General features: G+C 40.5%; 1 protein-coding gene across 1 annotated transcript; it reads left to right on the forward strand.

Moving 5' to 3' along the window:
• Positions 1 to 12840: 12840 nt before the first annotated feature.
• Positions 12841 to 22297, forward strand: LOC129182927 (uncharacterized). The gene is made up of 9 exons (XM_054779602.1): positions 12841 to 12902; positions 15025 to 15294; positions 15349 to 15399; positions 15461 to 15520; positions 15601 to 15696; positions 15777 to 15845; positions 20341 to 20377; positions 20443 to 20559; positions 20664 to 22297. Exons 2-9 carry the CDS (start codon positions 15052 to 15054, stop codon positions 20930 to 20932), a joined length of 942 nt encoding a protein of 313 aa, XP_054635577.1. The 5' UTR covers positions 12841 to 12902; positions 15025 to 15051; the 3' UTR covers positions 20933 to 22297.
• Positions 22298 to 27843: the final 5546 nt, after the last annotated feature.

The following is a 27843-nucleotide window of genomic DNA, read 5'->3' on the forward strand; positions in this document are numbered from 1 at the left end:
TGACAATCAGTTGATGTTTTTGCCTTAAAATGTTTAACAATGTCAGAGATCTCCTTCTTGGTTACAGCAGTGAGAAACATAGAATTGAGATTCCTATCAATAATATCATTCCAGTCATCAATTGTGTCTTGTTTTGGAATTTCTTCTTCCAGTTTTTGTCCAATATTTACAAAGTAATGGTTGAACATTTCAACTACCTCCTTCATGTCCTTCCTGTTAGTGTTTCCAACCATGAAATAGTGAGGCTAGTCTGCTTTCTTAATGTTGTTCTTTATAATACTATTTAAGATGCCCCAAGTTGCTCTCGTGTTATTTTTGTTCTTATCAAGTACATGACTATAATATTCCCTCTTACACGCTCTCAAGATAGTTGTCAGCTTATTCTTGTAAGTCTTATACTTTTGTTCTGCTTCTTTAGTCTGTTGAATGATAAATGTCCTGTATAATGTCTTCTTCTTCTTACAGACGTTTTTTAGTCCTTTTGTCATCCATGGCTGCTGGTTTTTCTTTTGCTTCTTGGACTTTTCTTGCCAGGGACAGTTCTTATGGTAGAGCTCCATGTAAGTACCAAGGAAGCTGTCATATGCTTCATCCACATCTGTTGCACTGTAGACCCTCTCCCAACTCTGTTCTTCTAGATCTTTCCTGAAGGCCCGGATGCTGTCCTCTGTACGCAATCTCTGAAAAGTCTTTTTTTCCTCCACCTGTCTTTTATTATAATGTTCATTGTAAATTGTGAACACTGGAAGATGATCACTGATGTCACTAATTAGCAGGCCACTGATGGTGTTGTTATCCAAGTCGATGAGGGGGGCACAGTGGTCTGTTATTCTGCTTGGTCTGATGATTTTAGGATATAAACTCAAACTATACATTGTATCTGTGAAGTCGTCTATTTCCTTGCACTTGTGTGAGTTCAAGAGGTCAATATTGAAGTCTCCACATATGAAAATAGTTTTTTGACCTCCTGTATGTCTGTAAACGTTGTCTTAATCCAATCCTCAAACATTCCAATCTTTGACTTTGGAGTTCTGTACACACAACTTATTAACACATTTTTGCTTTTTTCTTTACAGATTTCAATGGTTATACATTCTAAAATGTTATCAATGACAAATGACATATTTTTACCATTTTGTACTTCAGATGTTTGTCCACGTAAACGGCCACACCTCCTCCATTTGCATTGTTCCTGTTTGCACACGTCATTTCATATCCTTCCAGCTCGAAGTCCATTCCTTTGTTAGCATGAATCCAAGTTTGTGAGATTGCTATTACTTTGAAAGGTTCTTTGAATTGATTCAAATATTGTTTAATATTAGTCAAGTTTGCGTACAAGCTTCTGCTGTTTATGTGTATGATGGATAACTTGTCGTCGTTGATGAAGCTGTTGTTGTATTGCTCCTCCGTATAATAACGGCGGTCGTTTGTAATGTGAGAGAAAAAATGTAAGTCCGGATCAATATCTTTTTCCTTCTCGAATTGTTTGTGATCTGTAAAGTAAAAAGTGTCCATTGTAGATCTTCTTGTAGCATATTAAAGCTGTTTTCCTCCATGTTGGGAGACCTCAATATCTTTCTAGGTCCTTGATGTCTTTGGCAACAAGAACTCTGGCCTCTGGTCCTCCATTTGCTTTGATGAAGATTTTGCAGTTTGCACTCCATGTTCCTTGGATCTTTCCTTGCTTCCTCAGATCACGTGCTTTCTTCGCAATCTCAGCGTTGCGCTTTGTCAGGTGGTCATTCATGTAGACGTTTGTTCAGGTCCTTGAGGTTTCAATATTGTTCTGCAGCTTCCACAACCGTTTTGATCCTGTCACTTCATTGATCATTTCCCCAGAAGTTGGACAACAAACACCCAAGTAGATATAGACAGAAAAAGACAGAAAAAGTGGTGCTTTGGGGAAAATTCAGGGAGGAATGTAGCAAAGCAGCAAATTCAATGGCAAGGGAAGGAGGCATAGAGGAATGCACAGTTAAGATGACAAATAAGATCATAGATGCAGCAATGAAAAGTATACCTTGGAAGTCAGTTGGAGGGAAAGGAAAATGGTTCCATGGTGGAATGAAAAGTGCACAACAGCTGGAAAAGAGCGAAATAGCGCACTAAGAAGGTTAAGGAAGAACCTCAGTGAAGAAAATGTCATCAATGACCAGAAGCCGAAGAGTAATTAAAAACAGTAAAGAAAAGGCATGGAGGGATTATTGCTCTGCCATTGGAAGGCAAATCAAGATAGGAGACGTATGGTCAATGTTGAAGAAGATGAGTGGGAAAAAGGTGTCTGCTAAAATACCTGCATTAGAAGACAATGGAACAATGGCTGGAACTGATCAGGAAAAAGCAAGTGTGTTGGGAAAAAAGTTTGCGGGGGTGCATAGTGGAGACCATCTGGATGCTCATCATAGAATAGGGAAAGAGAGGATGCTAAAAGAACATAGGGATGTGTTCCTAAGACAGGATGGTGAGGAGAGTGTGATGGATGCTGTAATGAATATGAATGAATTGCAAATAGGATGAAATAAAAGTAAAGATACTGCAACAGTAGAAGACCTGATGTTGACTGATGTTATGTTCCACAACTTACCAGGAAATATGATATTTATTGAACAAGATATGGGAAGAAGGGAAAATAGCCAAACACTGGAAAGGTGCATGAATATTAGCATTGAATAAACCTGGTAAGGATCCAAAGCATCCTGAGAACTAAACTATAGACCTATTGCTCTAACATCACATCTATGTCAGGTTTATGTAGATATTTCTACAGATGGGTGGAAAAGTGAAGGAGGGAAGGTGGGGATTGGAATCTATGTACCATCCATGAACTATAGCATTGCAAAAAGATGACCTGATCAGGTTTCCCTTCATACATGGTTATATATGGTTCATGGGTCATGGTTTTAATTCATCCTGAACATGCATATGAGTCAAACAGTAACACATCACATAGTACAATTCACAGTTTTGCATGTCCAAAAAGGAGTAGGAAGAAGCAAAGCTTATTTAATCCTACCCCTCATCAGTTTCACATCAGTTGCAATACATTTATTCACCTCTTGTTCTTCCAAGTGTACTTTGTAGGTCTACATGACAATGTAGTGCAATCATAGCCAAGGTTTTTACTTACTAAAAGGAAGCTACAGACTTAATAATAACTGATAGAATGCTTGAAAGAGTGTTTGATGGATGATGAGTGCGTACACACCATGTACTCTCCACAATGAAGTAGTAGCGGTTAGATATACTGTAGTATTGTATGTACACAGTAGTTCAGGTCTCTTCTTCTTTGTATTTTGTGAACATCAACTGCTTGTACTTGTTCTTCAAATGGCTCATTGTTGTGCTTTGTTTGAGTTTCTGACTCAATCCGTTCCACAACTTGATTCCACATCCAGAAATGCTGAAAGTTTTCAGTGTTTCAAGAGATTCAAGATTTAGGAGGTTTTTTTATTGTCATACGTCACAGTAAGACAGGTAGTTATACTATGCAATGAAATTCTTGTTGTGTTCATTCTCCCAAAAAAGAAAGAAAACACAAGAAAATGAATAAGAACAGAAGAAACATTAATACCAATAAAAGAAGAAACATTAATAACAATAAATGTGTTGTCCGTGCATAGAAGTGTTTTAAGTTACCGTAAAGCACCGTGTATAAACCGCACCTGTGTATTAACCGCACCCCCATTTTCAGGCTCATGGCGAGGGAAAAAAAACTTTTCGTTCATAAATGCTTGCCAACTCTTTCATCTCAAATCAACACGCATAAAGGTACTAAGCATTGCTTCAGTGTGAATTTGAATAAACTCCAACGTTGTATTGTATTTTACATTTGCAATGTTTTAATGGAAGCTTAGGTTAGCTTCAGTGTATATAGAGATCGTTTCACTGTGTGAAAATACACACAGCAGTCAGATAAGTTAGTTGCAACACTAGCATTTTCAGCAACTGTACAGCAGAGGGCGCTAAAGTCAAAGCAACTGTCTGACCCACAGACGGCTATTCTAAAATGGACTTCTCGTCAATTTCTGCGTCTGGTCACAGACCTGTCATCGTGTACAAATCGCACCCCGATTTTTTGCTTCTTACCAGTGGAAAAAAGTGCGGTTTATACACGGTGCTTTACGGTAAATTTTCCCCTCAGATCATATTGTTGATAAGAATTGTTTTACATTTTTCGGTAGAAGGTTATTGTTTGCTTTATGCATAATTTTATCCGTCTGAAAGTTTACTAGATCTGTAAATGTTAATAATTGTGATTTTATAAATAAAGAGTTTGTGTGTTCTCTGTAAGCAGCATTATGGATGATCCTGAGTGACCTTTTTGTAGCACAGTTAGTGAGTGAAGTGTACTTTTGTAGTTATTACCCATAACTCCACACAATAAGTTAGATATGCTGATATCAGTCAACAGTACAGCTAAGTCGTGCTTTTTGGTCAAGGACAAATTTAACTTTATTCAGTATTACGGTGTTTCTTGACACTTTATGTTTTAAATTTTTAATGTGAGATTTCCAGTTCATCTTCTGGTCTATTGTAACACTGAGAAATGTATTTTCGTTCACCCTGTCAATGTCTACACCATCAATTTGTATTTGCTGATACGTTTCCTTTTTACACTTCACTTTACACGTCTGTTTTTATCAAAGCATCTTTTTAGTGTTATTAGTTCATCTGTGATTTGTTGTACTAGCTCTGGTGTGCTTTCTCCAGAACACAATGCGGTTGTATCGTCTGCAAATAATACTAGCTTTAGGTCTCTCGGGACTTTACAGATGTCCTTTATATATAGATTGAATAGTTTTGGTCCTAGGATTGACCGCATGATATATTTAATTCCTCGAACGTATATTCTCCTAGCTTCACATATTGCCTCCTGTCAGCTAAGTAGCTTTTAACCCAATTCAAGACTAACCCTCTGATTCCATACCTTTCTAGTTTAGTGATTAGAATAGCATGATTAATTGTGTCGAAGGCTTTTGTTAAATCCATAAATACTTTCTGTGATCTATGGCATTGGTCATTTCCTCTGTAATTTCAATCAGTACCATGGAAGTTGAAATGTTACTTCTGTATCCGTATTGACTGTCCGCTAGTAAAGAGGAAAAGGCTTCTTGAGACGTCATCTGTACTACTGTGAAGAAAGTGTCAGACGTTTCGCTCCTCATACGAAGAGCTTCGTCAGCGAACTAATAAGTGCTGGTAGCTTAGGCCTTAAATACAGTAAGAGTGGGCGGAATTGGTGTGCCAACACCCTCCTCCTATTGGTTCCTTACACTAAGCCTGGGCGGAGTAGTGGTATAATCCTATCCTGCTATTAACACCTCCGATAAAAGGGAAGTGTCGCTCCCTGAAGTGGGTATGAACGACTCTGATACTGGCTCGTTAGCATCTATTGTTCTGGCTCGGCCCTGGCTTCGCCCCATTTGCAAGACTAAGAGCTGTGGGTTTTGGTCTCAGTAACCTGCTGAACACAGGGTCCAAATTAAACCTCAAACCACCATTCCGATTCAATGATGGGTTCTGTTGTTTGACAAAAATAGCTTCCTTTACTCCTCTTTCAAACCATCTGTTTTCTTTGGCCAAAATCTTGCTGTCCTACCTCGCTGTCCTCAAAAGAGTGATTGGTAGCTTTAAGGTGTAGATGTACTGCTGATTGAGGACCACTAGAATTGTCCCTGCGATGTTGATAAAGCCTTTTTTGGAGCATTTGCTTAGTTTCCCCAATGTAGTGCTCTTTGCATTCCTCATCTTTACAGTGGATGGAATAGACCACATTGCTCTGTTTTTGGGTTGGAGCCTTGTCTTTAGGATGCACTCATTTTTGTCTCAGGGTATTTACTGGTTTGAAATAGGTAGGAACCTATAGGTAGGAACCTATAGGTAGGTACCTATTTCAAATTAAACCTCAAACCACCATTCCGATTCAATGATGGCTTCTGTTGTTTGACAAAAATAGCTTCCTTTACTCCTCTTTACTACCTCTTTACTACCAGGGTATTTACTGGTTTGAAATAGGTAGGAACCTATAGGTAGGAACCTATAGGTAGGAACCTATAGATAGGTACCTATTTCAAACCAGTAAATACCCTGAGACAAAAATGAGTGCATCCTAAAGACAAGGCTCCAACCCAAAAACAGAGCAATGTGGTCTATTCCATCCACTGTAAAGATGAGGAATGCAAAGAGCACTACATTGGGGACCACTCTTACTGTATTTAAGGCCTAGGCTACCAGCACTTATTAGTTCGCTGACGAAGCTCTTCGGATGAGGAGCGAAACGTCCGACACCTTCTTCACAGAAGTACAGATGACGTCTCAAGAAGCCTTTTCCTCGATGGACAACTCCTGTACGACTGAGAGCCTACACAGACGTGTCCGCTAGTAACTCATTTTTATTTATGAAATTGTCCAACCTGTTATTAAATATTTTTTCAATGATTTTGGAAAATTGTGTCAATAAGGACACCGGTTGGTAATTTATGAATTGATGTTTGTTTCCATTTTTAAAGATTGGAACTACTTTAGCTATTTTCATTTTGTTTGGGAATTGACCTGTCTGGAATGATAGGTTGCTAAGGTACATTAGCGGTTGTGCAATCTCATTTATAATCCTTTTTTATTGTTTCCATTTCTATTCCATTGCAATCGGTTGATGTTTTGGCTTTGAATTTATTGACAATATCAATGATTTCCTTTTGTGTGACGTTAGTGAGGAACATGGAGTTGGGATTCCTTTCCTCTACTGGGGGGTCATTTGGGATCTTTGTTTCCAGTTCCGGTCCAATATTTACGAAGTAGTTGTTGAACTTCCACTACCTGATTGATATTATCATATTTATCATGTCCATCTATGAAATAGTGAGGGTAGTCTGCTTCCACGGCTGATTTCTCTGCCTTTGCTGATTAGATACTTCTCTCAGTGGACAATGTCTGTTATAGTACTTCATGTAAACATTAAGAGTGTTTTTGTACGCCTCGTTCACATCATTCTCGCTATATACGCACTCCCATCTTTGTTTTTCCAAATCTTTCCTAAAGGCACTAATACTTTCCTCTGTATGTGATCTTTTGAATGTTCTGATATCGTCCTTCTTTCTCTGTTTATAGTTTTCATTATAAAGAAAGATGGTCAGTAATATCAGAAATTAGCAGTCCACTCGTGGTGTTGTTATGGAAACCATTGGTGAATATGTTATCAATTCATGTTTCGCAATGATCTGTAATCCTACTTGGCCTGGTGATTTTAGGATAAAGACTTAAACTGTTCATTGTATCTATAAAGTTATCTATTCTGTTTTGCTTATTTGAATTTAGAAGGTCGAGTCTCCACATACAAAGATTATTTTTTGGCTAATGTCTGTGATTGTTGCTTTGATCCAATCCTCAAATATTTCAATGCTCGACTTAGGAGTTCTATTTATACAACTTATTAGTACATTTTTACTTTTCTCTTTACTGATTTCAATAGTTATGCATTCTAGAATGTTATGGATAGCAAATGACATGTTCTTTACCACTTTATAGTTCAGATTTGCATCCACTTCCACAGCCACTCCTCCTCCACTTTTGTTGTTCCTACTGACGCAGTTCACGTCATAACCTTCCAGCTCAAAGTCCACGCCTTTGTCGTCATTAATCCAAGTTTCTGAAATAGCGATTATTTTAAAGGGTTCCTTAAATAGACTCAGGTATTGTCTGATGTTATTATAATACTTCTATTATTAATGTGAATGACTTATTGCCTATATGAAAGTTGTCATTGTATTTGTTCATCTGTACAGTAGCAACGGTCATTTGTGATATGAGAAAAGAAGTTTGTGTCTGGGTCTATGTCCTCCTCCAATATGTTATGAAATGTAGTAGTTTGTTGTCCACATGTGTTAACCAGCTACCATCATCGTATAAATAAAATAAAACAGTTGTATTATATTAGTTTGTCCAGATCCTTCAGACTCCTGACCATTAATACTTTTGCTTGTTCTGGTGTTCCGTTTAACTTTATGTAAATTTTGCAGTTGGAGGTCCAGATTGGTTGTATTTTTTTTTTCTTTCCGTAGAAATCTAGCTCTCTTTGCTATTTCCGCATTGTTTTTGGTCAGGTGTTCATTAAGGTAAACATTTGTTCCTTTAAGCATCTTACCTTGCCGCAATTAAGACATCTTTCTCCTCATTTTGTTTCTTCAGCTCTTTGATCTCCTGCATCATTAATTAATGTGCCTTGCTTACTTTTGACTTCTTCCACGGAGACTCATCAATTCCACAGACTTCCTTAGTTCTTCGTTTGACCTTTTTAGTTCCTCCATGTCCCTTTTGGTAGCCATATTTCTCGGTCTTTGTCAGTTGCAGCCTAGGCTGGTGATTGCGGCTGTGTTCCTGGTGGTGAGAGATGGAACCCGGCAGCAACCGGCAGGTCGCAGCAGTGAAGGCCCTGTGGTGGCCCTTGCAGCTAACGTTAGCGTCGCTAGCAACGTCCGTGATGGCGGTTGTCAAGACTCGGCGATGAAGGCAGAAGTCAACTGGCAGTTGTTGGGTCTTGGTGATGAGGGCCGAAGGCTCAGTGGTGGCTGTACCAGCGGGGAGACGTCGATGTCAGCACAGGAACAGGATGGCAGGAAGCGAGTTGCTAGTCCGGAGCTAATGCGGCCAGCAGGCCGCGTCAGCAGGAATCGCACGGGCTCCTGTCGGACAGCAGGGAAATCTCTTTTATGTCTCCAAAATTGCAGGTGCTGGCCAAAACTTTCAATCCAGTGACATACTTTGCAATATTTTCTTCCAGTCCCTGATTCCGTACAAAAAATGTGTACCTTTCCAATGTCTCATTCAGTTTAGGGTAGCAGTGTCCATCAAACAGCAACGCTCCTCCTCGCGGATGCACTGCCGCTCTCTAGCGTGTTTAGCTACTCCCTCCCGCTCTCGCCAATGAGGTCATAGAAAAGCTTAGCTTTTGTAGACTCCTCTGCATCCAGCATAGTCAGGTCCATGTACAGAATAAACTCCTCTTTCCAACATTTCCACGTCTTCGCCAAGTTGGTAGAGTCCAAACAAAGTATCGGCGGATCGTGTGTGGCATGAACAGCTCAGCAATGAGAGAGAGACACTATACACCCATGATATGGTGTATAGACCATGGGCCAAAGTTGGAACGGATCTGTTTAAGTTAACAGCCGGAGACAACAGAGATACTACAACCACTCAGTAAGGGACCTGGACTGTCTCAAGAGTGGTGACAGTGTGAGAGTCCAGCCTTTTGAGTCATGTAAGGTCTGGAAGGCAGCCAAGGTGGTGAAGGCTGTGAGTCCAAGATCTTATGAAGTGGAAGTGGAGTCAGGTGGAGTCCTGCGGAGGAACCGCCGACACCTCCGGATCAACCACGCACCTGCCACACCTCCACGTGCAGGACCGGGTGAGGACACATCCAATCGGATGAGTCAGCAGCGCGGAGGGGATCGTTCCGTTACTGTGACCAGGTCGGGTCGGAGAGTTATTCGTCCATACTACCTTAAGGATTATTCACAGTGACTTTATATGTAATGGTTTGTCTTATTAGTACATGTTCTTTTGTTCTTGGAAAAAAGAAAAAAAAAAAAAGGGAAAGAGAATTTGATGCAAGTCTCTGTGTAGAATGACCATTCACTAGAATAGCTGGGGAAAGAAATATGTTAGAGTCATTTTCCATTACGTTGTGTGTTGATTTAAAATATACAAAAGAAAGTTGAATTTCATAATGGGATATGTTTTGCAATGTGTGTGCATTCTTTAAGTTTCTGTGATTATTACAATTGCTATGTTTTGGGATGTACTGTAAGAGGAAAAGAAAAAAAAGAGAAAGGATGTTACAATAGGACTGTAATGGGAATGTTTATATTTAGCACACGTTGCAAGGGGAATGTTTGGTGTGAGGAAGTCAGTCAGGCTATGTACATGTGCGAATGGTGACCGCTGTAAGTTTGGAATAAAGTTCAAGTGAGCAAATGTACTGCTCTAACCGTCCACTCTTTATGGTTCAGGAAGTAACGACTAGAGTGAAACAGTGGTAGACTGTGGTCTATTATTACTCAAACATATTGAAATACAAGCCATACAGTATGTAGTATTCTGGTCACTAGGTGGCAGTAATGACACTAAACATTGATGAGCCATTATCTTACATTACATGACCTTAGCAAAGCATGAAGTCAGGGCATGTCCCACATGATAGACTGAAAAAAGTTATCCTCCCATTCGGTGTGGAAGTGGTCATTTTGGGGTTTCGTAAGTTGAGAAAAAATACATTTCAGGCTGGTTAGCTCTGTAGCTTGCTAGCTAGCGGCCGTCTCGAGTCCCTGCGGCATAAGAGTTACACAATGTGCTGTAAACAATGAATAACAGGGCTGTAAAGGTGGCTAGGGGTCGTATATCATTTTTTTATGCTCTTAACTGTGAAAATATGCATTAAATATATTTAAAGTGAAGAGGGTGTTTTCTCCGGGTACTCCAGTTTCCTCCCACATTCCAAAACATGCATGTTAGCTTCATTGAAGACTCTAAATTGTCCATAGGTATGAATGTGAGTGTTTGTCTATATGTGCCCTGCCATTGGCTGGACACCAGTCCAGGGTGTACCCCACCTGTCGCCCAAAGTCATCTGGGATAGGCTCCAGCATACCCCCACGACCCTAATGAGAAGCGGTATAGAAAATGGATGGATGGATGAAGAGCGTGACAAGGAAGGAAGAAAGGAAGGTTAAAAAATGCTTCTGAGGGTAAAATACTGCTTTGAGCATCACAAGATTGCTGTGAGACACAAAACTTGACAATACTAGTAAATATAGATAAGAATGAGTTTTCTTGGCTCATTTTAAGATCAACTTTATGTTTTAAAGCTTAAATATAATGTCTTATTTCTAAATATCCCACTAAGGCAATTTTGACTTCTTCCATTGGCAGATTTTGTACTTATTAAAAGCAAAAATATCTTGCATGAAGTTCTTTTAAACTTGTTTTTAGAGGGAACCTTTTCCTGGGAGGAATGAAGGTAGAAATAAAATACTACTTCTGAGGGTAAAAATACTACTTTGGAGAATCACAAGCTTGTTATGAGACTCAAAATGTCCCAATATGAGCAAATCCAGCTAAGAATAAGTTTTATTTGCTCATTTCAACATCACTTTTATGTTTTTAAAGACATATTGGACGCTAACTGGGGAATGTACGCAAACCGAGGCAAAATTGTGGCCTGAATTTTTTCTTGAAGGGATAATATTGAATTTTTGCCATGAAGTTGTATGACATCCCCATCAGCAGTGTAGTACATCAGCAGCGACTTACCCCCCACTTGGTCTCCTCAGTCCAGTTCTGGTGGGATTTTGGTGATGAAGAACGAAGTTAGTCGTGGGTGGTGGCTGGGTTACACAAGTAAGGAGTTTGGCTTCTCAAACAACATGCATTCAGAAGAGGAACACATTTTCATCACAAAAATGCCTACTTGAAAAAAATCAGAGCTCACAAATGGCCTCCCGCCATTTCCCTGCACACCGTCGCCTGTCCATTCTTCCACACAAGAACGCTCGCATCTTCTTCCGTGACGGAGCGCCGTGGCCATCGTGTTTTGCGTGTGTGTTCCACAGCAGAAGAAGACGTGAGCGTCTTCATCACATACACAGGATGGAATGGACAGGTGACAATGCACAGGGATGCAGCGGGAGGCCATTTGTGAGCTCTGATTTTTTTGGAGGAGGCGTTTTTATGATGCAAACGATGCGCAGTGTTTTGGTATTACTGTCATTATGGCCTCAGCCCATGAGGGAGGTATTTTATTGGTGTGGAGGGTCCCATTGAAGGAGGAGAGGAGGACCAGAGTTAGCTCTTCTAGAAACATCTTATACCACTCTGCTGGAAACACATCACTTCCCGGTGACTTAGGATTTTTGAGGGTGTTTATTGCCTCTTTCACCTCCTTTGTTGTCATTTGGGCCGTAAGTCTATCATTCTGTCTGGTCCCTATTGAGGGGAGGTGTAGCCCCTCCAGAAAACCCTTCATTTCCTCTCCTTTTGCTGATGTAGGTTGTGTGATAGTACTCTTGGAAAAGTCTGTCAATGTCTTCTGGAGTGGTTAGTATGTCTTCAGAGTGGCTCTTTCATTTTATTCATGTTGCTTGTATCTACTTCATGATCCATTTAAAATGCGTATTTAGAAGGTGGTAAAGAGGTTTACTATGACCTATATGTCTTATTTTCTCTTATTATGTCTACCATATTGGGTAATAGGAGTGTAAAGGTGACTTATAGGGGTGTTATGTCATGTCCAGAGGGCTCTAATCATGTTAAAAAGTGCATTTAGAAGGTCCTTAACAGTTGTTTAATGTCTTACATGTCTTATTTTCTCTTGTAACGTCCACTAGATTGGTAATAGGAGTGTAAAGTGTTAGTTCATGTCTAGGCAGCCTACGTCAAGAAGTAAACATCCCTCCTTCCATCAAATAGTCAGCTAGCTCATTCTGCAGAAGCAGGGAAAAAGATGAGAATAAAACGATGGTCAGTGCGGTACAAGGATGTGGAGGGCTGGCTTTGCCTTGGGCCCCCACGTGACTTAATACGCTGCAGGATATGAAATATACTGTAATATGCTTGCTGTGGACTGTTTTCATTCACTTTCCATGGTGGCTTGGGAGTTACCTGGAAACATCTTGTTCATAAACACCTGACGCCATCGCTAATAGGATTAAAGATGATGACGATGATGATGCCACATGACACGTCGCCTTTATGACTTTCATGACTGTGATGCATCCTTTCATTGCTTTTGATTGACTCCATGACATGCTTGATATGAAGAATATATACATTTGCTGGTTGTGAGTTGCAGGAGAAGCAGACACGGCACAAGCGATTGGAAGCCCCAGAGAAGACCTCACAGCCAACTGGTAAGTCGAACTGGTATTTCTGGGAAAATACGCTGTTGACTGGAACAAGCTGCACATCTGCCAGTGAATCCTTGACTTTTTGGAAAATGGTTCCCATTTGACATAGGACTTGATTAAAGTCATGGTATGAGACCATTTGCAAGATTTAGAAGAAAAACAGCAGAAGTCAACAAAACAGCTGCAGTTTCACAAGATTAAAGTCAAGATATTAAGAGGGAAAATCCAAACAGCTCTTTTTTTTCCAGACCAGAGTTGGCTCGTTTCATGTGTGATGGGCCACATGAACCTCACTGGACTGTTAAGAGACAAAAGTTGCAATTTTAGGAGAATCAACTCATGAAAGGAAACTGTCATTTTATGAGAAGCAAACTACAAGTTAGTCATGAGAGAATAAAGTCAAATGTTAGGGCAATAAAGTCATGACCTCACTACTGACAAAGATCATTGAAGGAGAAAGCTGAAGTATTTGGGGACAATGTTTGTTCACCTAAAGCAGATGTACAGTAGTACCTCGCATAACGTAAACCTCCTTTTATGTAAATTCCACTGAATGTAAAGAATTTATGTAAAGTTTTTGCATCGTATTACTGACGAAATTCCATATAACGTAAAGCGTCAAGTCGGTGCAAGTTCAGAAATTCGATTTGTTTAGCGCTTGGTGACGCCTTCTGATGCTTCACACTCTCAGCCACACTCTCATTGGCTGATTATCAGGGCACGGCCTCTGCTCTCAATTCATTGGCTGATTATCAGGGCACCGCCTACACTCTCATCTCATTGGCTGACTTATCCAGCACATCTGTGTTTTTGTGTGAGACATGCTGCTCCCTTCAACCTCTCTTCCTCATCGTAGTCGCCCTTAAACTAGTTTGCACTCATTGAAATCTCTGAAATGTTTTTACTTTTCTTTGTGTTACAATTACCGTAATCATGGGGCCTAAACCAAGTGGAAGTGATAAGAAAAAAAGGGAAAAGTTGTCAATAGAAACCAAGCAGGAAATGATCCAGAAATTCTGACGCTTCACACTCTCATTGGCTGATTATCGGGGGAACACCGCCTACGCTCTCATCTCATTGGCTGATTATCGGGGCACCACCTATGCCACATGTGTCACACTCGTGCCCTGGAGGGCCTGCAGGTTTTCTCTCCAACCAGTTTCTTCAGCAGGTGATTTAATTGATGAGCTCCTTCCCTCAAACTGAAGGTGTTGATCATTAAAATCACCTGCTTTAGTGACTAGCTGGAAAGAAAACCTGCAGTGTCTCGGCCCTCCATGGCACGAGTTTGACGCCCCTGACCTACGCTCTCATCTCATTGGCTGATTATCGGGGCACCGCGTCCGCTCTCATCTCATTGGCTGATTATCGGGGCACCGACTCCGCTCTCATCCCATTGGCTGATTATCGGAGCACCGCCTACGCTCTCATCTCATTGGCTGACTCATACAGCACGTCCATGTGTTTGTGTGAGACAGGCTTGTCCCTTCAACCTCCTTCATCTTCATAGTCGCCCTTAAACTAACTTTTTTGCACACAGCATTATCATGTAGTGCGTGTGCGTTTGTCTGTGAGACCAGCTGACTCTAACTGACTCTGAGTCGTGTTTCGACTCAGGCTAGTCCTCCTCCCCCTCTTACTCTCTACTTGCGTGCTCCTGATCAAGACATCTCGTGAACGGTAATAGTTTTTGTTTTTCAGTTTTATTCATTTACAATAATCTTATTTATTACCTTATTTTACATTGGAATGTTACTCTACTATGTTTATGCTAACGTTTTCTTATATTTTGCCACCATATTTGGTGGACTTTGAATATTTTGAAGGGCCAAAGGGGTGAGTTTGGGAAGATCTTGGAACGGATTAGCCTATTTACATGTATTTTACGCTTTGTATAACATAAAAACCCTATAACATAAAGATTCTCGGAATGGATTATTTACGTTGTAGGGGCGTCTACTGTATATAGAACTCCTTAGCAGCATCACCTTGCCTCCTTTGAATTTTCACTATGTGGGCCTTGCTGCAAAAAGTTGGGACCCAATACTTATGACTGACTGAGGACTAAAATGTTTAGCCTGAGTGGTAATTCCAGATTATGGACTGGAAATAACTTTCTGATCAGTTCCCAGATCACAGAAGAACTTGCGACATGCAGAGGAAGGTGAAAGGCCCACATGGCCGCAAGAAGAAGCCACAAAACACCATCCACCCGGGCTTCTTCTTGGTCACTCCACTCGTCTTGATCGTCGTGGCGATGGCCTGGCAGTGGCCTAACCTGTCTTGGCCGTGGGACTCCGTCGCCGTGGCACAAAGCATCCAGGCCACTGATGCCCCAGACCAGAACCTCCTAAAGGAACTGACAACCATGAAACAGGACATCAATGAGTTGAAGGTAAGACCACACATGGCTACTTCATGTGCATGTATGGTACTGACCCCAGAACAGAACCTCCTACAGGAACTGACAACCATGAAACAGGACATCAATGAGTTGAAGGTAAGACCACACATGGCTGCTTCATGTGCATGCATGGTACTGACCCCAGACCCTCTTGAAGAACCGGGTGACACGTGTGGATGATCTTGATGAAAGAACAGCAGCTATCGTCCACATTGAGGTAAAACACGCCTGGATGCTATTTTTACACACGTGGACAAGCGAGTGCTGAGTATTTACCCAAAGCGTGTCTTTGTGCAGAATGTGACCCGTACGGTTGAAATACAAGCAGCAACCATGCAGAATCTGACCACACTTCTGAAGATTGATGGTGTAGCAAAAATTGCGCAAGTTGAGGTAAAAAGACCACAGCAGGATACTAAATTTGCATACAGACACTGCTTGAGTCGAATGACCCACAACATGTTCACCTGCAGGTTCTGACGGCGCGTGTGGATGCCCTTGAAAAAGAGAAAAATGAGCCAGTGAAAAAGGAGCAAGTGACGGTAAGAACACACCTGGATACTTAATTTGCATATAGAGACACTGCTTGAGCAGAGTGACCCACAACACCTGCACAATGTGACCACATTTGGGATATTTAGCATGCCAGAAGTGATCTACAGTGGTGTGAAAAAGTGTTAGCCCCCTTGCTGGTCACTTAAATGTTTCAGATCACCAAACAAATGTAAATATTAGTCAGTGACAACACAACTGAGCACAAAAGGCAGTTTTTGTATGAAAGGAGAAAACAAATCCAAAGCTACATGTCCCTGTGTGAAAAAGTGATGGCTCCCTAAAGCTAATAACTGGTTGGGCCCCCCTTAGCAGCAACAACTGCAATCGAGCGTTTGTGATAACTTGCAATGAGTCTCTTCCAGCGCTGGGGAGGAATTTTGCACAATTGTTGTCATTCAGCCACATTGGAGTCTTTTCCTTTTGAAGGTCATGCCACAGCATCTCAATAGGATTCAGGTCAGGACTTGGACTAGGCCGCTCCAAAGTCTTCAGCCATTCAGAGGTGGACTTGCTGGTGTGTTTTGGATCATTGTCCTGCTGCAGAACCCAAGTTGCTTTCAGCTTGAGGTCACCAACATTCTCCTTCAGCAGAATTCATGCTTCCATTTATCACAGCAAGTCTTCCAGGTCCTGAAGACCATCACACTACCACCACCATATTTTATTGTTGCTATCATGTTCTTTTTCATTCTTATGGAGTCACGAACACTGACCTTAACTGAGGCAAGTGAGGCCTGCAGTTCTTAAGATGTTGTTGTGGGGTCTTTTGTGATGGGTTGTGTTGTCATTGGCTAATATTTCAATTTGTTTGATGATCTGAACCAAAAGTGTGACCAAACATGCAAAATAAATCAGGTTGGGGCAAAACACTTTTAACGCCACTGCACATTGAAAGAATAAGTGCATCTCAGCTTTTAATGTATTTAAATTTTCTACATACACTCCTGATCCAAATCTTAGGAGCAGTTGAAAACTTGCTAGATTTTGCATTTTGCACATTTGGATCTTACTGAGGTTTTAAGTAGAGCCACAATATGCAAAAACAAGAAGGGGGAGTGAGACAAAAAGTGGGTCTACCACTTGACTTTTTTGTTCCATAATGCTCAGGATCTTTCAGAAAATTTAGAATGACTGATTTCCTGCTCCCAACCTCAGCAGCCATGGCACGCTGCGAGAGGCCTTGCTTATGCAGCTCCACAATCCCACCACGTTGAAAAAGAGAAAGCTTCTTAGCTTTAGCATCAGGAGGGCATGACAGTGGGAATGATGACACTACATCAACATTTGGGCTTTTATAGTAAATTTCCCCGCTGTGGGATAAATAAAGTACAAATACAATAGCCTGTGGTCTTACACTTTTGATCAGCTGATAAACTGCCTAATTCAGTTGTTTTGGTTAAATGACAAGTTCCAAATGTTTTTGTCTCACCCCCCCTTCTTGCTTTTGCAGATTGTAGCTCTACTTAAAAACTTATTAAGATCCAAATGTGCAAAATGCAAATTCTAGCACTTTTTCAACTAAGATTTTGATCAGGAGTGTATTTCAACCCATAATTGTTTGACTTACTCCCACACAGCTTGAATTCAAATCTATGCTTATGGAGTTGAAATAGGATTTTCTCTTGACTTTTGTCAGAAAAATGTTCTCGACTTGACTTTTATTTCTGATAGTTATTCTGTAATTTCAACAACTAAAATGACATTATTTTTCCTCATTTTACAATTTTATTGTTTTAAAATGACAGCATTTTGGCAACGATTTTTCTCTCCTGTAATTGGCAAAATATTTTCATTTTATTTTCATTTTCCGCAACCTAATTTTCCAAAAATTTCAGCTTTGTTTTCTTTATTTTGTAATGTTACAAACATTTTAAAATGACATCCAATTCTTAAAAATATTTGATTTAAATTCTAGACTTGTTCACATCCACAACAAATTGTACAAGTTTCCTCACAATTCCCATCAAGTGTTAGTATTTTGTTGGAATATGACTGTTTTCTTTTCATATTTGGACTTTATTGTCAGAAAATTGTGTTTTTTTCCATTGTTGCTGTTCCCATAATATTTTCTTTCCACATCCTAATTTTCCAAAAATGACATCTTTTTGTATCATATTAAAACTGTAAAAAGAAAACATAATATTTCCACTTCATGCTTCTAAAATGACTATTTTTTTTTATAATATTGTGAGCTAATCCTTGTAAAATTAGTTCTCATGATGTAGCCCAACATAATTTTCCAAAAATGACAATTTAGTTTTTTTTCATCATACTACAACTTACTATTAAGTATGATTAATATTACAATATTTGAACTTTATGCGTTATTTTTCCTCATATTACAACATTATTCTTGTTGAATTACGACCTTTTCTTTCTCATTTTCTTCACGATTTTTCCATTTTTGATGGGGTAGTCCCCAAACGGCCCCCTGGCCGCACTTTGGACACCCCTGACATACATGGACGGTACTTGAGCACAGTGACCCACGACATTTTTATTTATCCTTTATTTAACCAGGAGAACCTCATTGAGATTAAAAATCTCTTTTTCAAGAGTGACGTGGCCGAGAGGCAGCACAATTTACAAGTTACATCAGACATTCATACACACATAATAAAAAATAAAACAATAAAAATACAAGGTAATAAAAGTAATCAGGCGAAGCATTTACAGCATAACTTTTCAACCCAAACATTTAAGTCTCTCAAAAGAGTAAATTGTAAATTATATACAAAATATAAACACATATATACAGTACCTAGGCAGCATAGCTTTATATACAAAATATAAACACATATATACCTAGGCAGCATAGCTTTATATACAAAATATAAACACATATATACCTAGGCAGCATAGCTTTATACACAAAGAGGTACCAATGTTTCAGCCTGCGTAAAGACAAGGAAGACCAGCCAACATGATAAGAACACAATGATGTGTGAAGGATTTTAGGTTCGTAATGAAGCTCAAAGCACCGTGGTAAACACTATCAAGGGCATGTAAGGCCTTAGGTGGCGCATGCATGTATAAAATGTCACCATAATCCAACATTGATAAGAATGCTGCAGACCAACCAACCTCTTCTCGGCAGCGAAAGAAAGGCATGATTTTATCCTGAAAAGGAAACCCAATTTTAATTTTAATTTTTTTGCCAGCTGCTGAATATGAGGGGCAAAAGAAAGTGCTTCATCAAGCAAAAATCCAAGGTACTTATAGGTTGACACACGTTCAACAGGAGAACCTTGTAGTGTTGTAATATTAGGCAGATTTTTTCAATTAGATTTCCAAGCATTTGTAAACAACATGACTTTAGTCTTCTCTGCATTTAAGAGAAGTTTTAAGTCAACGAGGCATTTCTGAAGCACATTTCTGCATTTCTGAAGCTTTCTGCAAGTTAAAAATAGCCTGAGTAGGTGTAGTTCCTGCACAGTATAGGACCGTGTCATCAGCATAGAAATGAAACTTTGCATCTAACAGTTTTATCAACATCAATATATAAAATAAACCAAAGTGGTCCCAAAACAGAACCTTGCGGTACACCTTTAGACACTTTCAGTAGAGCTGATGTATACCCCTCAGCCTGTACACACTCGTATCGATCACAAAGATAATTGCCAAACCATTTGACACTTTTTCACAGGCCAACACTAATCGGGTGTTTTAAAATAAGATGATCCACAGTATCAAATGCTTTTGAAAGGTCAACAAAGAGAGCTGCACAGTGTTTTTGGTCTTATATTCAATAAAGCCATTAATCACTTTAAGAGCAGCAGAGGTTGTACTGTATTTGGAAATAGGCCTGTAGTGATTGAATGTGCTTGCATCACTCCCTGAAGTAGCGAGTGTACATAAGCAGTTTTCCAAATACTCGGGATTTCACAAGTGAACAAGCAAAGATTAAAAAATATATGTCAATGGCTTGGCAAAAATGTTTGCAGCGAGTTTCAAATAGTAAGGCTCAATTTTGCCGGGACCTGCTGATTTTGTTACATCTAAAAGCTTCAGTGCCTTCAGCACCTCATCTTCCATGATGGGGATAAAATTGAAAGACCGCCCTTGACAATATACATTACTGTCTAAAGAGCAATTGGTATTTAGGTTGAATGTTTCAAACAAAAAGCCAGAGGAGACAAAATGCTGGGTGAACCAATCAAGCATTTCAACTTGTCCATAATGAAATGTGCATCTTTTCAAATGCATTGAGGAAGCTCAGCACCACCATGACTTCCAATGAATTTATAGACTTCTAGAACTTTTGTGGGTTACTCAGATTCTCTGAAGTCTGAGACATATAATAGTCAGCTTTAGCTTTTTGAATATTTACAGTGCAAGAATTTCTTAAATGTCTAAAAGCCAACAAGTCAGAATCTGAGTTACTTTTTCTCGCCTTAGCCCATGCAAGGTGGCGCTTATGAAGAAGAGCTGAAAGATCTGGTGGAAACCAAGCATTATTTCCTCCTTTGTGTCCTCTTGCAGGGTCCCACCACCCGTGTGACCAAGCTGGAAGTGGCAGGTAGGTCAGAAAGACTAAAGGTCACCATTGACCTTTGACCTGACCCCTGACGTGTCATTTTGCAGCCAGTCCGGTGGTGTTCTCAGCAATGATCAAACATGAGAATAACTTCAGTAGTGGGGAGAAGGTGATCTTCTCTGAAGTGCAGACCAACGTGGGTGACGACTATAACAAGACCACAGGTGCGACGTCACGGCTAACTAGCATAGCATTTCTAGATAGCGCGTTAGCTTTTTGAATCAGCACCACTGGGGGGCGCTAACAAAGGTGTGATTGTCCCCTGCAGGCATTTTCACAGCACGCATTGGGGGCCTCTACTTCTTCACCGTCACCATCCACACGCATGGGGGGGACATTAACCTGAATGTGTATAAGAATGAGGAGAAAATGAGCCAGCTGTTTAACCCCACTGCAGGATACCACGGCAGTGAGACCAGCAGCTTGGTGATGCAACTGGAGAGTGGAGACACCGTGTATGTCGAGGCTTATAAGAGCACAGTCCAGAGTTACACCATACAAAGCATGTTCAGCGGCTTCCTCATCCATCCCATGTAAACTAGATGGAGGTGATATTATCGATACCAGGCAGTATCGGTATGGGACTGATGCTAGCATGAGGAGATGGCTAGATGAGTTTTCTTTATTCAATTAACCGTGTGGCTTTTCATGTGTGTAATATTCTACGTGTTTGGTATCATTGATATCGGCTGGTCTGATCCAGTTGTGTCTACTGATACTTGAACCGCACGTGTTAGGATTGCTTTTTCAACAGCTGCCATAGGCTGATGACACTTAGCGCATATGCTAACGTTTACTATTTGCGTGTACTTCTCCTACCTAACCCCTAGAAAGGGACTGTTTGCAAGCGTCGCTAGAGGGCGCTAACTGTGGAAGTATTTTACTGGATGCTAGCCGTGGGTGATGTCAAACAGTCCCTTTAAATGTCAATGTATTTCTACATCACAGTGGAAACTTGGTTAGCGTCGTCAATTCATTCCAGAAGGTCCCGACTCACAACCTAAGCCATTTCAACAGTCAGTTTTTGCTGCTGACATCACAGACGGGCGACGTAGCTGACCTCCCCGGTTGCCATTCTGTTAGCAAGCGCATGACGCTAACACGGATGTTTTGTGAACATGAAGTGTGGCATATTGTACGCAAACTGAGGCTACATTTTGGATGAAACACGCTAACTGACGTTCTGCTTTTTTTCTTTGATGATACCACATTTGGAATGTTATAGGCTACTGGATGTTTGGATTTCCCGCATTAAATCAATAAAGTTTAGCAAGTTTGGCAAGAGTAGTTGTCAGTGCTTACCTCAGCTGTCTTTATGCAGATTTGAGCAGCAAATGATTTCATTTACCGATCAAGTTCATTCTGCAGTTGCTTGTCATAGTTTTTGATTGAGCAATGTATTTATTTGTATTGATTTTCTATGTAGCCTGGTTAGCATTGGTAACACAGTAAGGAAGGCAAACGTTTCTTTCACACTTTCATACTTCTGCAAAGACTTTTATGTCACTGTACTGTCTGACGCTCGTCACTCATAATGCAATGAAGACATGTTGTTGGAAGATTGTGCTTATTGAAAAGTGAATGCAGCTTTGGTGAGGAAAAGAGGCATCATTTTTAAATAACTCTTGACGGTTAAAGGTGGTATCCATCCTGGGATGTAAATGACGCTTTTCCACCCAAAAATATAAGAACACCAACCAGCAAAAACTGCACACGCAGAAAAGTCTATATTCTAAACAATTGTTTGAGCCAGGAACAAAAGAAAGGGGAAAGCACAGGAACGCACGCGTGTACGCAGTCTTGGAAAAACTTATGAACAATTAGCAGCCATGGCTGAGCAGGAAGTGGGGGGTGGGAAATAGGCCGTTGGAGCGCTGGCACCCCCCATTGCAGTACCTAACCGTGACAGGATAAAACAGGATTAACAAAGGATCATTTTAAGTGTGGTAATCCTACAAACCTAAAATGTACATTTTTGTATAAAACATATAAAAGTGAATAAAAACAAAAGACACATGGCTTTTAGTGTAACCACGTAAAAGCCATGGATATTTTTCCATGTGAGGGCTCGTTTCCTTGCTCCTCATCGTCGTCCTGAGTGCGACCAAAGCATGCTTTCTCCATCAGGTCGTGTATTATTGCTTCGGCAGCACCAAGAAGTCTCTCTGTACTTCTAACAACGTATCCTGGTTCTACACATGACAGCTGCTGAAGTGCGGTTGTCAGGGTAGGACGGAAAACGCTGTCAACTACCCTGCTGTAGTGGTTGATGTAAAAGACACTTCCTCGTTCATGGAGACAGGAATGCTGCAACTGGCTTGGATGTTCTATGATGCAGCCGTTGCATTCAGATCGTGCTATTTCCCACGCGACCTGATTCAAACATTTTTTCAGTTAAGGTTTGGAAGAGGGTGATGATGTTTGCAGTGAATCTTGTCGCCCTTCCAATGTCTTCACGTTGCATATAGTTTATCGACACGTCGTGTCGATAAACGGGCACGTAGGTGATTCGTTGTCGACATAACCCCAAGTTGTGGGGACATTGTTGAGGTTGGTGCATTCAGCCGTCTTATTGTGTGGATCCTTGATGATTCCTGTATGATTATAAAGAAAATAATGACATTAGAAATCAAACAAACAACAAGATGAACTGTATTGATGAGAAAGTATGTTTTGCTATGAGTGATGCATCTGTTGTTTACCAGCAGTCTTACCAATCTGCCCGGCAACACAGGAGTATCAAGCATATTTGAAGATAATGTCAGAGATGAAAAGGAAATCTATATCATACAGTACATATATATCTACACATGATATTCTATATCTCATGAGCACTCTTTAAAAACAAATATTAGTCAATGTTTAGACAATAGTGTTTGACATAGGACTTTCTTATGATAGGAATGTTCTCAATGATGGATGATGGCTTTGTGGTCATCAGTAAAGGTGAATATTACCTGAAGACTTCTGCTGTGCTATGTTGAATTAAAAATCAAATAAAAAAATCAAATAATGTCTCTGCTTTAGTATTTCAATGCTTACAGTATACAGGCGATGTGTTTGGAAAGTAAATAAAAAAAGTGTATTGTGCTTACGGCCCCTGCTGAGAGAATGGCATGATTATACATGATACAACAAATGGAGCATCCTGTCCTATCAGGCACATACGCATATCTAACTGAAAGAACCTTTAAAGTTGCTGCTAGTGATGTATTTGTCAAATGTGTAACTGAAGTAGCATCATATCAGTACTTCTGTAGGATTTCATACAGAATGCACGGGTAGCATGCATATTGTGTCATTACCAACCCCTTGAACGCCATGTTCTAACTGGAATAAAAAAAAATGAAGAACGAAGTAAAAGAGACGTCAAAATGAATAGTACACATATGTACTAATTAACTGTGATTAATGCAGGTTACTTGTACTGCGTTTGGAAATAAATAAATAGAATATAGTACATTCTAGGACGCATGGTGGTCTAGTGGTTAGCATGTTGGCCAACACAGTAACAGCTTGGAGATGGGAAGACCTGGGTTGGATTCTCCCTTGGGCATTTCTGTGTGGAGTTTGCATGTTCTCCCCGTGTGTGTGGGGGTTTTCTCCGGGTACTCCGGTTTCCTCCCACATTCCAAAACATGCATGTTAGCTTCATTGGAGACTCTAAATTGTCCATAAGTATGAATGTGAGTGTTTGTCTATATGTGCCCTGCCATTGGCTGGCGACCAGTCCAGGGTGTACCCCGCCTGTCGCCCAAAGTCAGCTGGGATAGGCTCCAGCGTGCCCCCGTGACCCCAGTGAGGATGAAGCGGTATGGAAAATGGATGGATGGATGGATAGTACATTCTTGTATTTGGGCACTTGCAGTATACTTGTACTGCATTTGGAAATAAATTAGAATAAATACACAGCACCACATTCAAATGTGTATTTTATTTACTTATTAAGCATGAAACCTTGCTGTAAAATTGAATGATGAACATTTACATCAAGAAAAGCAAGCATTGATGTTAATTCTAAATATATGTTTACAGGGCGGTTGTTTTGTATACAATATCTTACACCATCTACAAACTGGTAGGCGGGGTCTGGTGGGAGGCAGGACTGGTAGGCGGGGTCTGGTAGGCTGGGGTCTGGTAGGTCTTTGTAAAAGGTGGAGGCCAGCATGTGTGATAGAATCACACAGAATCAGTCTCTAATTCACAAACAGACCCTCTTCCGGCCAATCCATCAACCTCCAGTTCTCTGTCAAAAGCGGGGCTCAGATTTATTCGCTTCTTATAACTAGTCGTCTTCTGTCCAACATTGCCTTCAGCTCGAGTGGTTAACCCCTTCTCCAGCAGGGCATGCCTCCGCTTCACACTTTCTTGAGTGAAAAACAAACTCATTTCTTTCAAGAGATCAGCCAGCTTTGGGAAGTCTACCACCTTGAACGCAAGGTGAATTGGGAAATCCCGCTCTTTCTCCAGAACTGTCCTTGGTCTGGCAGTATTAGCAGCAGAGGAGGCATATCTCACCAGCAGCCAGATGTGTGATCTCGAAAAATCTACGAGAAAAGATCCATCCTCTTCACGCAGTAGCGAATCCGTTCTCACCGCTACACTTGGCAACATTCTCGTAAGTCCTACTTCCCTGTGGGTGGGTCATTCTGCCAGGATGACTAGTCCATACATGAATACACGATTCCTGCTTGCAGTGGCTATGGAGTTATGGAAGTTTCGGTGACCGGAAGAAATGTCACGGACAGGAAGTAGACGCAAATACACGTTTATCAAAAGTAAACAGGGGAAATTTAAATATGGCGGATGTGGACGAATTGAGAAAAGGTGTTCAACAAGAATTATTAGCAATTGCTCGCTATGTGGAGGAACATTTTCCAACGGATTATATTTTAAGGTTGGTGGAAGATGTCATGGAAAGTCTTGGAGAAATATCTGTGCTGACGAATGCAGATATGGATGAAGCTGTGTGGCGCAATCTTGAGGTACATGCCTCATCCCCATCGTAAAATACCATCCTGTCATGTTATCGGTCAGCTCTGTACACAAGTTTTAAGAGGGACAGGACAAAAGCTACACCATGACTCTGATTCACATATCAGGCATTCACAATACACTAATTAGCATCACGACCGACGTTAGCACTCGCCATGGGTCGAGACCAGATCACACAAATAAACAGATTAGAGCCGAGTCACACAGTTTTATTCAGTAAATGACTACAACGGCGAGTATGTGTGTGCACTTGATCTGTCTCCGGTCTGTCAGTCTTTCCGTGGTTGTAATCGTACATTATGAAGCTTTGCAGCAGTGGCCTTGATCACACATAAAATGATAGATTCAGAAAAGAGATTGTGGTCACACGTAATTCTCTTCCGGTGCGGCATTTCTTAGGTACGCATGCAGTTACGTGTTGAGGTAAGGCAGTCAGGACCTGGACGACCTAGACTAGAGATACCGGTGGACATGATGGAGTCATACATTCTTTGTAGGTGAACTGTTTGGAGTGTCAACTAGAACCATCAAAAGGAGAATGGCATCCCATGGATTGAAGTGAGTATTTTTATAAATCTTTTATTAGCAATGTTGTTTCCACAACAAGAAATTAATTCACTAGTAATTTAAAGTGAATACATAAATGATACTGATAAATGAGTTGATGTTACATTTTTACATTTGGCTGTTGTACAATCTTTTGGCGGGTTGTCACATTTGTACACTCCACTGACTGATGATGAACTTGATGGCATTGTAGCAGACATTCCCAGGCATAATCCCAGAGCAGGGATTAGGATGATCCATGGTCTTCTTAAATCACAGGGTCTACATTTGCAAAGTAAGTATGAATGCTGTTTTTTTCCTGATCAAAATCACAATTTAAAAAGTAAAAGTAAAAGTAAAGTAATTGACAGAATGGAAATAAATGTATTGAACTGTTGATCATAAAGATTTCCTTTGCAGACAGGTTCTTAGGCCTTGGTAGTCCTCATAGTGCTTAGAGTTATTAGGACAACTGTGAGAGCAAGAGAGTTTAAATGGTAGCATGCTCATGAAGTTCTAGATCTTTTTATAAATACTCCTTACATTGTGTCTTTCGGTATATACAGGATTGAAAAACTTGGAATTATGGTTATGTTATTGACAATGATATACAGCACAGGTGTCAAACTCAAGGCCCGGGGGCCGGATTTGGCCCGCCATATCATTTAATGTGGCCCGCGAAAGCCTTGAAATAATGGATGCCAAAAGGACGCTTATTTTAATATTATTTTTTTTTAATTAAAATATATATATTGTAATTTTGTTGTTAATATTAATTTTGTGTTTACTTTTTCAACTTTATTATACTTTTATACTATTGTAAAATTTACATTATTGCATTTTTATATGTATGCTGTAATTTAATTTGTACTTAATATAAATACAGTCAAACTTGTCTATAGCGGCCACTAGAGGGAGACTGCAAAAGTGGCTGCTATAGACAGGTGACCTCTATAGACAGGTTGGCGTCCAGTTTGAATGTTGACCAGTAGAGGAAAAAAAAAAGGAAAAAAAGGGAATTTTTTTTAATAATAATGTTGACCAGTAGAGGGCACTGTGGGACTGCGGATAAAAGTTGTACAGCACTACTAGGCTTGTTATTATCCACTACCCACAGAACAAAGCTGTGCTAGTAATGTCTTACGCTTGTTTTTAATATTTTACTTTTTATACGGCAGAGTGTCATTACAGCTTTAGTTCATCAGGAAGTGACGGGAAGTGACGGTGGGCGTCCCGAGCAGGAGAGCTAGGCTCAGTGCTAGCATTCAGTGTGGAGAGAGTTGGGAAGTGTGTTTATGTTGGCGTGGATGTAAAGTCCTGCAGTGTTCTCCGCTGTTAATAAAGCCATTAAAGTGCATCGGCGACGTGAGTCTCTCCTTCCCCACAACAAGCGGCATTACAGTATTGACCAGTGCACATTGTCTCACTCCAGGAAATAAATGGTGTCACTGTCTGCAACAAGCTGCAAAGAAGACGGCTTTGGAACAACTGACAGTTTGTGTGGATCTTGTGAATGATTGTGACTGAGCTAGGACTCACTAATTAAAGTCTACACACGACGGCTTCATTGATTGAAAAACAAAACTTTTTTGTGCATGAAGCTTCTACTTGAGTCAGTAATTTGGCCGCTATATGCGGTCAAATATTGACCAAGGGAGACAAAATGGGTGGCCGCTGGCCGCGTTGGACAGGTGACTGCTATACACAGGGTCTATAACATGTACATTTGCTGCGGGGGATTTTTCAGTGGCCGCTATAGGCAGGTGGCCGTTCTACAAAGGTGACCGCTAAGACAGGTGTGTGCATATGTGTGTGCGTCCGTGTGTGTGTGTGTGAGAGAGAGAGAGAGAGAGGATTGAGAGGGAGGGGTGTTTGGATGTGCGCAGATGTGTGTGCGTGCGCTGGTG

The sequence above is a fragment of the Dunckerocampus dactyliophorus genome, chromosome 6, assembly GCF_027744805.1.
Source record: "Dunckerocampus dactyliophorus isolate RoL2022-P2 chromosome 6, RoL_Ddac_1.1, whole genome shotgun sequence".
Lineage (NCBI taxonomy): Eukaryota > Metazoa > Chordata > Actinopteri > Syngnathiformes > Syngnathidae > Dunckerocampus > Dunckerocampus dactyliophorus.

What these genes read in the sequence shown, in the direction of transcription:
- LOC129182927 (XM_054779602.1), top strand. Translation starts at nt 15,052, where the DNA reads ATGCAGAGGAAGGTGAAAGGCCCACATGGCCGCAAGAAGAAGCCACAA. An exon ending in AGGACATCAATGAGTTGAAG is followed by an intron (nt 15,400 to 15,460) that starts GTAAGACCACAC and finishes ACCCTCTTGAAG; the next exon opens with AACCGGGTGACACGTGTGGA. An exon ending in GACCAAGCTGGAAGTGGCAG is followed by an intron (nt 20,378 to 20,442) that starts GTAGGTCAGAAA and finishes GTCATTTTGCAG; the next exon opens with CCAGTCCGGTGGTGTTCTCA.